The 12309-nt window shown below is 44.3% G+C and overlaps 2 protein-coding genes across 4 annotated transcripts in view; one reads left to right on the top strand and one right to left on the bottom strand.

Annotated features, from left to right (window-relative positions):
- The window catches only part of UPRT (uracil phosphoribosyltransferase homolog), a 31675-nt gene extending 27779 nt beyond the window's left edge, over positions 1-3896 (bottom strand). The window contains exon 1 of one of the 2 annotated variants that reach the window (XM_081963718.1): positions 3699-3896. In XM_081963718.1, the coding sequence (XP_081819844.1) occupies positions 3699-3766 (68 nt within the window). In that variant the 5' untranslated portion in view covers positions 3767-3896. Of the gene's footprint in view, positions 1-3068; positions 3480-3698 lie in introns of those variants that run through there. The other variant, XM_081963717.1, reaches the window with a different exon arrangement.
- Positions 3897-4296: 400 nt separating this feature from the next.
- The window catches only part of ABCB7 (ATP binding cassette subfamily B member 7), an 89149-nt gene continuing 81136 nt past the window's right edge, over positions 4297-12309 (top strand). The window contains exon 1 of one of the 2 annotated variants that reach the window (XM_081963714.1): positions 4297-4467. In XM_081963714.1, coding sequence (XP_081819840.1) covers positions 4453-4467 — 15 coding nt within the window. In that variant the 5' untranslated portion in view covers positions 4297-4452. Of the gene's footprint in view, positions 4468-9239; positions 9388-12309 lie in introns of those variants that run through there. The other variant, XM_081963713.1, reaches the window with a different exon arrangement.

Below are 12309 nucleotides of genomic sequence, written 5' to 3'. Positions count from 1 at the left end.
TCAGGCCTGATTTGTTTTTAACAAGCCCATGTTGGCTTCTAGGGATCGCTTTACTCATTCTGCAGCTTGATCATCTTTTCAGAGAAGAAATGGTCATTTAAACAACACAATCCAGATTTCAGGAATTATGCAAACTCAAGTAAGATCATCCTCCACATTAAAAATATGTCCTTAAGGTTTATTTTTCATTCTACTGAAAAGTCACTATTTTATAAAGCAGCATTATTGATTTATTTGTGATAGGTGTTGCACTAGAAAATTTCCAATGTCATCTAGATTAGAGGGTATTTCCAGCTTTTACCACAGTACTAATTGAGAAAATGTAGAACTGCTGCATAAGCTTGGATATATTTCCCAAATCGGCTTAATAAAAAAGGACCCATTATCTTAAAGCAAGATCCACTCTACTGGTTCAATAATTCTAGAATGAAGATGCACATAAGACAGTACCAATGTCTGTAATATCTACATTCACCGTGTTTCATTTGTTAAAAATTGCTTGATACAATGAAAATGATGCAATCCGACCATTTACTCAATGTAATTATATTTAAACCTATAACATTATTTGAATAAGTTTCAACAAATTGTGAAGCAATGTAATTATCACATTAATTATAAAACCAAAATCAGAATACGTAAGAATAAGCATCAAAATTCTAACACTGATGCCCAGAATACATTAGCTATTTATCAAGTTAGTTATTGTTGGCCCTTTGTTCAAATAAGCACTTAGTGAAGCATCTGCACTAGATATGTGGCATATTCTAGAACAGCCATACATCTAAAGCATGTTGTAGGATTATAAATAGCTTCTTTCTGAACAAATTTTGTGACTTGCTTCAAAAAGAACAAACTGGAGAACCTGGTTTATATGTATCAACAAATAACGAACCCGGATGCCTCTTTAACTACTAGATCTGCCAAGAAGCCTGAGGTGGAGTCATATACTTTGCTAGTTTTTGTTTACTTAATGACTTACAACCAAAAAGGAAAAATGTATTTTGAAATCGTTCTGAGAACACAAAGTTCTGGCTTCATATTGCAGCTACACTATGGGTTCTTTTGCTTCCAACTTCACTAATATTATAATAAGAGGGTTAATGCATCACAGTAAGATGATTTTGTTAACAATGATCACTAAATGAATCACAATGAGCTTTATTCTATACATTAGGTCAAACTATATAACTTTATAAGCACAGTGGAGTTCACAGTAATGCTAAGTCAGGGGTGGAGTACACAACCTTTCTTGCATAAAGGCAAGCTTAAGTCTTTGGGTGGCATGAGAGCCCCCAGGGGGAAAAACATCTAAGTTTGATTCATAATAAATGCATTCAATACATTTTTCTGTCACTTTAAAAATATGCTAACAAACTTTTGGTCTTTCTCAGATTATGCAACCTCCTGTTAAGCTGCCAACTAACCACATTCAGGTCTCTCAGTCTGCATTAAACAAGGTTATTGCAAGAACATTCATTTCATCTCAAGTCTGCCTAGCCAAAAAACTCTTTTGCATCTATGTACAAAGGAAAATGTTTTTTAATAAAAGACAGCTTGATTCATCAAATCCTACAGTACTATGACAAAACCAGATCTGAGAGTAAGCCAAGAACAGTGAGGCAGCAAAGGTGGACTTGCACCAACATACTCTATGAACTTTGATGCAGACTTGAACTGAAAGCCCTACCCTGAAGGCCTCATTTGATGGTTGAAAGACGTCAGCACTTGTCCCCACCCAGGCCGGTCTCTTTACAGAATAGGAGATGCCTTGGGCCACTGTCATCTGGTGTGGCTGTACTTTCTTAATACTCCTCCATGCTGAGTAAAATCTGGATGGATGACTCGCCCATCTCTCACGCATTTCCGATAAATATGACCTCAGGAATTATTACCCAGCAAGAGTTAACATGCCTGTATTTCAGAGGAACTGAAACCAAGAATCCACATACGTGTGCTCATTTACTGGCTGAAGCATTGGCTGGCTCATTCTGACATCAGCAGGCTTACCTATACAGACCCCTCCCTGCTTACGAAGTTGGTTTTTTAATCAAAACATAAAGTTAAACAATTGATCAATATTATTCCACTAGTGAGCTGTAATGCTTTATCTTTAAATTCACTTTTAAAAAAAATAAGAGTGTAACATTGTTTCTAACACTTTTTGTTTCTTTTTGTACAGTAAAGCAATAAAAATGGGGGAGGGGGGAATGAAAGAAAGGCCCCTCCTCCAGACAACTTTGCACCTGGCTTAATGCAGAGTCAGCCTTGTGTCAAGGTGAAGATGCTGACCTAGAAGGAGAAGGTGGGCCCTAACCTCCCCCCCCCCCCCAGGCTGGCTGGGTGAATGAGGGCAGTCTCTCTCTCTCTCTCTCTCTCTCTCTCTCAAAATTCAGATTATTGGCAACTGACTCATCCATCACAGTTGCAATTTCTTGGGGTCACGTGATCCTTTTTTGCCATCTTCTGACAAGCAAAATCAATGGGGACGCCAGATTCACTTAACAACTATCTTGCTAACTGAACTGCAGTGATTCACTTAACAAATGTGACAAAACTCTCTTAACAAACGTCTCACTTAGCAACAGAAATTTGGGGCTCAATTGCGATGGTAAATTGAGGACTACCTGTACTTATTAGAGAGGTTCGCTGCCTTGAGGTGACCTATATAATACACACAGATGCGAGAGATGGATGGATGGATGGATGGATAGATAGATAAGATAAATAGATGGATAGATAATGACCTGAGCCATCTCTCCTCCTGGAGTACCAGATGCCACTCAGGGGCCTCGTTCAGCTTTTCAGCCCCTCCTTGGCTGCCCCCCCCCAATTTTCCTCCCCCGGAGAAAGAGGAATCTCTGCACCTGCCGACGAAGCCCCGAGCCCGGCCAGCCCTTCGCCTCCTCTCCCCGCCCGCTCGGGCGGCGACGCCCATCGTCCCACGCGGGGCTGCAATGCCGAAGGACAGGCGGCCGAGGCGCTCCGCTTGCAACCCCCGCGCGGGACTCTGAGTCAGGCGGGGCGCTCTGCACGCGCTCAGAGGGCGCCCATGGCCACGCGCTTACTTGTCGCGGATGATGGTCTGCAGCTCCCGGATCTGGTCGTTCATGGGCAGGAGCTTCAGCTGGGCCGCCGTCGACCCCGGCCAGTCGTAGAGCGCCGGCATCGTGCTGGTGGTGGTGGCCGCCTCGGCGCCCGCCTCGCCCGCGCAGCAGCCGTTCCCGCCGGCGCAGCAGCATCGGCTGCCGTCGGCGCTGCTGCTGCTGCTGTCCGGGCTCAGACTGTCGCCGCTGCCCGGGCCGGGGTCGGCGAAGCGCAGCTGCCGAGGGCCGCCCTCGCCGCTCGCTGGCATCCCGGGCTCTGCCCCCGCCGGGCCCACCACGCGCCGGTCGCGGCAAGGCATCGCCTCCATGCGCCGCCGGAGCAGCCACGGCGCCCCGCCACGCGCTCCGCTTTACCTCAGCCGCGGGCCCGCGTGCCGGCCCGTGACGCGGCACAGCTCGGGCGCTCCCATTGGCCGCCGCGGCTGCCGCTCGGCGCCCCGCCGCCACTCGGCGTTCGGAGGAGGGGCCGGCGCCCGCCTCCTCTCGCCCCCTAGCGAGTGCGCGCGCGGCCTCCAGCCCCGCCCAGCCCATTTCTGGCCGAGGCGGGAACTGCGCGGGACACCTGAGGAGCTCCGTCCCGCGCCCGCTTACCTGCGAGGAAGTGCCGTGGGCCGGACGGCTGCTAGCCCCGCGTGGGTGACTCCCCGGAGTCCGTCCATTGGCTGCTGTTTCTCCCTGAGTGGGAAGAGAGTTCGCGCCGGCGGAAAGTCCCCAGCGCCCTGCTCGTTAAACTACGTTTCCCAGAATCCTTCGCGCGAAACCAGGACTCTTAAAAGGGGCAGCTTATATGATGATTATTCTGCGTGGGAAAATTGGTCCTTCGGTGCTGCGGCCGCTTTCTCGTCGCATGCAGGCAGGGCTGCCTCGGCTGTGGCTGTGCACAAGCCGCAAGGGAGCGTCTTCAGGCAAAGAAGCTGCAGATCCCGCTTGCAAACCGCAAGAGCTGCATTTGCACAGGGGGCAAAAATAGAAGGCCTTTCTGAATGGCAAAATTAGGTTCTCCTTGTGATGGAATAATTCCAGTGCTCCTTGCATGCCTTTGAAATCGCGTACATAAATAGCCCTTGGCTTATTACCACAATGGGGAGCAGAATCCCGTTGGTGAGCAGGGCGGTGGTTGGTTAGTTCTAACCGATTTTACGACCTTTTTGCCGCAATTAAGCAAATCACTGCAGTTAAGTGAGTCGTGCAATTGTTGAGCGAATCCAACTTCCTCCGTTGAGTTTCGGAAGCCAGCTGGGAAAGTCACAAATGGCAACCACAGAATGCTGCCACGGTTGTAAATACATGCCGGTTGCCAAGAGCTTGAATGTTGATGTAACGGGGGATGCTGTGAAGGTCATAAATGCAAAGACCGGTGGTAAGTCACTTTTTTCAGGGCTGTTATAACTTTGGATCTGTGGTGGGTTCCAGATCCCGTCGCAACCTGTAGGCTGCAAGGGGGCTGGGCGTCCTTGTTGGACACGCACGATGCGCCTGCATGCGCCCGCCACTGCCCAGCCACAGGTGCTCAGTGGAGGTCGCACAGGCGCCGCACGCAATTGGCCCATTTGCATCAAAAAGTGGTAAGGAAGGGGGGGTGGGCCAAGTGAGCCGCCGTTCCGGCACGGTGGCCGCTGCTCCCAGCTACCACCAGAACACCCGTACCGGGCCGGACCACCCGGAACCCAACACTGCTCTGAATGGTCACCAAATGAATGGTTGAAAGCGGAGGATTACTTGTAGCCGCTCTCTGTTTTTAGTAAATGGTTTATAGTGCAGCATATAACACCAGAGTATCTAATTTTCTGTTTTATACAGAGTTCAGTTTGAACAGAAACATTCATCCTAATATAGAATATAGTTTGCACAGCGAAGGTCCATACCGATTGTGTCCTAATTTTCCTAGCTTTTTGATGAAACAGGTGCAAACTGTTATCTCTTTCCACTTATTTTTATAACTTTTTTTCTCTTTCCATTCCTGTTTATATTAATTTCATTGCTATTTTCTGATGTTAAATGTTTTATTTTCATTTAATATTTATTTTATACTTAAATATCTTGAGCTTCAGAAAATTAAATTGAATTGTGTGGTTAAGAATTGTTTTTCCAAAATTAACTGGTTTTTTAAATTTAAAAGCCATAAGAAAATAAACTTGAGGTTTTTACTTAGTAATTTAAATTATGCTTATATTACATAAAAGAGGCTAAGGACTTGATATTAAAATCAAAGTAAATAAAGTGCTGCTATGTCTCCCTGAGTAGGAAGAGAGTTCACACCGAGTTAACAATATTGGAAACCGTGCCAGCACATTAGAATAATCCTTGGGGACTGACTTATTCTTTAGAACAACATAGACAATTCCATCATGTTCTATTTTATCTTACAATATGAGCCATAAAACTAGATCATTTTTCAGGATTGTGTGGAAATTACGGAAAACACTCTACAACCTGCATACATGATCAAAATTGCCATCCTTCCATCTTGAGTATACATATATTGAATAAAGATGCAGTTTTGAATTTGATTTGGGGGGGGGGGGACCACAGGTAGTCATTTAATGAAGTGACTGTTAGAAGTTGTGATTGCACTGAACAATTGGGTTGGGTCCTCAAAGTTACGGGTGTTGGAGCGCCCACAACTTCTGGTGGCAAGCTGTTCCACTTGTTAATTGACCTCACTGTTAGGAAGTTTTTCCTTAGTTCCAGGTTGGCTCTCTTCTTGACCAGTTTCTATCCATTGTCCTGCCTTCAGATGCTTTGGAAAATAAGTTGACCCCCTTTTTTTTGGTAGCCCTTCAAATATGATAACATTGATAATGATAATACTGCTATCATGTACCCAATTCCTGCAACTGTTCTTCATGTTTTGGTCATGTGATCAGAATTTGGATACTTGACAGCCTGCTTGCATTTACAACGCAGGGTGTCTTTGACTCTCCCCATCTCTGTCCTTTTGGATGCCCTGAACTCTGCTGCCTCTGCTACTCCCTATGCCCTGCACCCCTGCCACACCCAGCTGGCCTGCACTGTCTTCTTGCCCTGCTGACAAGACACGACTAGTGCCTTTTGCAAGGCAGCTGCTGGCTGTGCAGTGAGGCGTTCCGAGTCTTTTCTCAGGAAAGGCCAGCCCTGGTGTGCCTTGTCAGCCACAACAGAAAACTGTGAAGGTTAGCTGGGGATGGCAAGGGTGATAGAGTATAGAGCAGCCAATAGGGCAGAGATGGGGAAGGTAAGTGGGTGGGGGAGAAATGAGTGCAGCAGGACATAAACATCAGACTAATGACAATGCAGTTATTCTAATTATTGCAAATGGGGCTACAGAAGCACTGGTGCAGTCATGAGATGTTTTGCTTAAATAGCCATTTCCCTAAGTGATGGAAATTCCAATCCCAATTAGGGTTGTTAATCAAGGACCACCTCTACTTCAATTTCTTCCTCTCCTCCTGTTTCCTATTCTAGCTCTTCTGCTTTTAAATGTGCACATCAGCTCCCAAAAAGCAAAAGATTCAGCAGGATGAATGATCACAAAATTATGACTGCAAGAAAGGATTTTTATCATTGAATTTATTCCAGTCTTCAAAACTTCTGCTGTTTCCTCCACCCTAAATTCCTGTTATTTATATGGAAACCCCCCTCACATCTTTTAAGTCTTATTTATAAGTTGTGACTGCAACATTGTACATTTAACTCTAAAAATTAAAAAAAATGTGTTCAGGTGTCTGATCAATAGAATAACCATTTATATTAAATTTGCAGTTATATTCAATTCATAACCCTTAATTTTAAAAGTGTTTTACTTTATATCCATTTATCTCAAAAAGTCCATTGCAAGCATGACCAATTCAGGGGACAGTCAATTAATTTTAGCATTTCATTGCTATAGATCCCCAGCATAACTTTCTATCCTTAATCGCTCCAAGGCTCTTGTTCCTTTTTTGCCAGTCACTAGTGATGAAGTATTTTATTTAAAAGATTTTGGTTGGACAACAAATAAATTAACTGGGAATTTCTGCAAAAAGTTCAGCAATCAATGATTCAATTACATGAATGTTGCTGAAATATATGATGTAGAATGCATTTGAAGATATCCTTGTTATGATTATTATATCAGTATCTAAAATCAGAGAGGTAATTGTCAATCACACCCCAGTATTCTTCATTTTGGCAAGATTCTACATACCTTCCGCTGTGTGTGTTTGTATAACACATAGGATTCCAAAATTCTTCCTGATGATGGACAGATGGTGGTAACTTTTATTAGGAATATTTTCCAATTCACATAACCACGCCAACAATCTGTTACAATTATGCAGCCAGTGTAGATGCAGACTAATTGTCAATAGCCGGTATGAAGCAGTGTCCAAAAATCCTACTTCCTACACAGTCTTCCCACATTGCATTTTTGTTGACTGTGCAGGCTCTCATCAGTTTCAACTGTGCTGGATCCACCAATGGCATCCTGATGATTGAAGAATGATTGCACACAAATCTCAGACATAAAGTGATTCTGACCAGCTATTGTTTACTTTGATTCTGTATCTAGTTCTGACAAAAAGGGATACTTGTAAACTCTTTTGACCAGCAGGATACAAAAAAAAACCCCACATTGCAGTAAGGCAGATGGGTGTGCTCCAGCCACATACAAATTCCAAGGGAACATTCCAAGGAATATATTATTGATACAGTAAATGAATATTATCATTTTCTAGCATTTAACAGTTGATAGATGTGTGGGTATAAGTGAAGGGAATTTCCTGCAGAACTCAGGTGGCACCTTCCAAAGGTCTGGCTTGTCCTATAACGTTAGGATCTTTTCTAGGCCTTCAGAACACAGATACAATGCATGGAGTACAGGTAGTCCTCAACTTATGACCACAATTGAGCCCAACATTTCTGTTGCTAAGTGATACATTTGTTAGGTGTATTTTGCCCTTAATGTTGTTAACTGAATGTGGCTTCCCCGTTGGACTTTGTTTATGAGAAGGTTGCAAAAGGGGATTGCATGACCACATACTGCAATCATAAATATGAATCAATTGCCAAGTCTCTGAATTTTGATCACATGACCTTCAAAAGTCACTTTTTCCAGTGCCGCTGTAACTTTGAGCAGTCACTAAATGAACTGTTGTAAGTCTAAAGGTAAAGGTTCCGCTTGCACGTATGTGCTAGTCATACTCTAGGGGGCGCTGCTCATCTCCATTTCAAAGCCGAAGAGCCAGCGCTGTCCAAAGACGTCTCCGTGGTTTTGTGGCCAGCATGACTAAATGCCAAAGGCGCATGGAACGCTGTTACCTTCCCACCAAAGGTGGTTCCTATTTTTCTACTTGCATTTTTAATGTGCTTTCGAACTGCTAGGTTGGCAGAAGCTGGGACAAGTCACGGGAGCTCACTCTGTTACGCGGCGCTAGGGATTCGAATCACCGGCCTTTCTTATCGACAAGCTCAGTGTTTTAGCCACTGAGCCTGTTGTAAATCTAGTCTACCCGTATTCTGTAATTCTGCAAGAAGACACCAGCCCATTTCTTGTAGCTGACTTCTGTGAAGTGCAACATTCATGCAGCGAGCATCCTGGCAGAAATGAGCTAGAGCAACATGAAACAGCGATACTGAGGCCACCTGGAGTCCCATAAAAGTAAGCAAGGTTTTATCCCTATCAGTCGAAGGACCGGATATATCTCAAGCGCCGGGCGTGGCTTCTGCTGGGCAGGAAAGAAGCAAGCGACGGAATAAGCTCAAAGAATCCAGAGGAAGGGAAGGAACGGGCCTTTTATGACTTGTGGACTTCAACTCCCAGAATTCCTGAGCCAGAATTTTTTTTAAAAGTAACTTCTTGCTCTGGCCATGTTGCCATGTGGTAAATGGCTGGCTCAGGGATTCTGGGAATCGAAGTCCACAAGTCATAAAAGGCCCATCGCTCCCAACCCCTGAAATAAATGAACAATAAGCAAGAGCCATCTCGAGGAGGAGGAAGCTTTCAGTTTATCCACCTAAAGTACCCATCAAGTTAGCCTTAGCCAACCTCCCTCAGACCTCCAGGGTCCCTTCCAATTCTATTCTCCAACTCTATTGTCTTGATACTGTTTCTCTCTTTCTCCTCCCCCCCCCGCGCGAGCCCAGGCTCACTTCCGCCGGCGGCGCCCGCCCCTTCCTCTCCTCGACTTTCCCCTCCAATATGGCGCTGCTGAGGGCTCTACCGAGCCTCTCCGGTGACCGCGCGGCGGCCACGGCACTTCGGGCCAGGCCGCTTCGCGTTTCCTTGCGCTGGAGGGGCCGGTCGCTCCCTGAGGCCTCCCAGGTAAGGCGGCGGGGCTCTGGCGCTAGCGAAAGGCCGGGCGGGGCCGGGGAGACAGTGGGGAGCCCGGCAGAGGGGAAGGACTCCGGGGCCGGGCCGCTTTAGCGGGGCCGCTCGTGGAGAAGTTGTTTAGGCCTCACCCGGGGAGCCGAGGATCGGCTGGGCGGCCTAAAGTTGTTGCCCTGAGTGTTCCAGGAATCCCAGAGTGTCTCCCACCCACCCCACCCCTGCATTCTGTCTGCCAGTTTCTCAGAAGGGGATGAGGTTGCCTCGGTGGGCAGCGAAACAGCTGCAAGCATAGAACATAGAATAACAGAGCTGGAAGGGTCCTCTAGTCCCCCCCCCACCCGCTCTAGCAGGAGACCCCGCATCATTTCAGACAAATCATCGTCCACTCTCCTCTTGAAATCCTCCAGTGATGGAGCCCCCGCAACTTCTGGAGGCAATTTGTTCCACTGAGTAATTGTTCTCCCTATTGGGAAATTTCTCCTTAGTTCCAGGTTGCTTCTCTCCCTGGTTATTTTCCATCCAGTGTTTCTTGTCCTGCCCTCTGGTGCTTTGAATAATAATAACAATAATAAAAATAATAATAAAAAAAATATTATCAGTGCACAACGTATGAGATTGGTTGAGCTCCCTCAGTGCACCGCCTCCCAACACAATGCAACTGACAGTGAAGACAAAAGAAAAAATATATCCCTAACCCAATAAATCATATTAACAAACACCCAGTCCCATTTTCACCAGTGTGAACATGTTACATATTGTGTCAGCCCTGCAAGTCCATCATACTACATAGTTGCGATGTTATTTCACATTCAGGAGCCTGACAGCCCACAGATAAAAACTCTTCTTCAGCCTGTTTGTGAGGCTGCCTATGCTTCTATATCCTTCCCAATGGTAGGAGGGTAAAGAAATGCTGACCAGGGTGTGAGCCGTCCCTGAGGATTTTCCTCACTCTTCTAAGGCAATGAGCCCTAGTATCTCACCTAGTAGGGTTTTGTGCTGTGCTCACCACGCTCTGTAATGTTTATCTGTCCGCGGGATGCCATACTGTGATGCAATAGGTGAGGATGCTTTCTATTGTGGACCGGTAAAAGGAGGTCATCAGTTGTTGTTCCACCCTGTTTTTACGCAAGCCCCTAAGAAAATGGAGTTTCTGTTGGGCCTTCCTGGCCACTTGGATCATATTGTTTTTCCAGGTGAGGTCTTCGCCGAGATAGACTTCCAGGAATTTAAAGGAGGAGGCGCTCTCTACACAGCCCCCTCTTCTTTGTAGGAGCTCCTCAAATATTGGAACACTGGAAATAATCTTATAATCTTATAATCATTAAAAAAGTAACTTCTTGCTCTGGCCAAGTTGCCATGTAGTAAATGAATGTGCTTTAGAAAGTTACTTGCTTTACAGAAGCTGTGGGGAAGGAGTTTTATTTTTTTTTATTTTTTTAGAGAATGTTAGGCTTCTTGTGTTGATATTAAATGGGGGAAGATTGATTTAAGTTGCTTTTCTCTTAGAGGATATTGCTTCTTTTGAGAAATACATTGCAAAATTTAAAAATGCATTAATTCCATAAGAATTCAGTCATTTGCTTTGTAATCAACATATAAAAGTATACGTCATCTTGTGTTTATCTTCAGATCTTTTTATTTAGCTCTAGGACGGAGGGGCATCTTTTCTTTGAATTATTGTTTTGGCTAAGTGGAACAAAGGGCTTATAGAAAAGCAAAAAAGATTTTTTTCCCCAATTGATAGTTGGGCTAGATTTTAAATGTTAAAGGAAGGTTTCTAATGCAAATTCTTTTATTTGCTTTCATTAAGCTACTGATTGTCATTAAGCTATTGATTAATATTGCCCTAGCAAAGAATGCAGTGAATGTTTTTACATTTGCTCAGGCCAATTTGACAAAAACCAATTATTTTTAGGGTTAGGGTAAGAAGCTTTGCTGAGCATGAAAGGAAAGCCTCACTTAAAAAACGTGTCTTGTGTAATTTTATGATTTTTATGATAGTTGGGAAAGATTGTCATGCTACTGAGCCTTCACAGTCTTTGATAAATGAGTTGACATCTGCACACTTAAGGCTAGCATTACATTTTTAAAAGCAGTATTTTTCTTGGAAGATCTTAGGCTAATCATACAGCTTCCAGAACAAGTTAATTGTGCATAAGAAGATCGCAGATCAAGGACTTACCTTGTCTTATCGTTTAGCAAATGCCATTCCTTTCAGGTCCTAACACCAAAGCACAATGTTCCTTTCCATGTAACTCAGCAGTTACTATTCCAACTGGTACTTGGGAAGACCAGAGCCTGTGAAGTGGTTACTGCTGTTATACAGGAACAGTACACTGTTCAAATGAACTGGGTGGATTCACACAACATGCTTATCAAAATTAATCATGTCACATTTTAACTGAGTTTAAAGGCCGTGATGGTACAGCAATACTTTCAAATTTGTGAAAATAAATAGGCATTACCTTGGTGGGAACATAACAGTGTTCCGTGTGCCTCAGTGTATAGTGATGCCGGCCACATGACCACAGAAATGTCTTCAGATAATACTGGTTCCCTTGACTAAGCAGATGGAGATGAGCACTCCCCTAGAGTCTGAGACGACTGGACAGGGAAACCTTTAACTTTACCTTTATTTATTGAGGAAAATGGAATTTTATTTAACAAATAAGATATTTTGGTTGAAACCGCTAAGAGTATATACATTTAATAAATTCATTTTTTAGAAATGCCATTACTTTACTCTTTCTGAAGACTTTAGATGCAGAAACTGTCTTTGGAAAATGGTACATATTTTGTTGAATAATCGGCAGTTTCATATTTGAAAATTTAAACAGATCTATATCATCCAGACAAAATAATTTATTTTCAGATTTTGAAGCTATCTTGACACTATTTGCATTTGCCTTCGTTTTC

The sequence above is a fragment of the Natrix helvetica genome, assembly GCF_964273705.1.
Source record: "Natrix helvetica genome assembly, chromosome: 11".
Lineage (NCBI taxonomy): Eukaryota > Metazoa > Chordata > Lepidosauria > Squamata > Natricidae > Natrix > Natrix helvetica.
The sequence above is the reverse complement of the archived record's forward strand: the minus strand, read 5'-3'. Positions and strand labels throughout refer to the sequence as shown.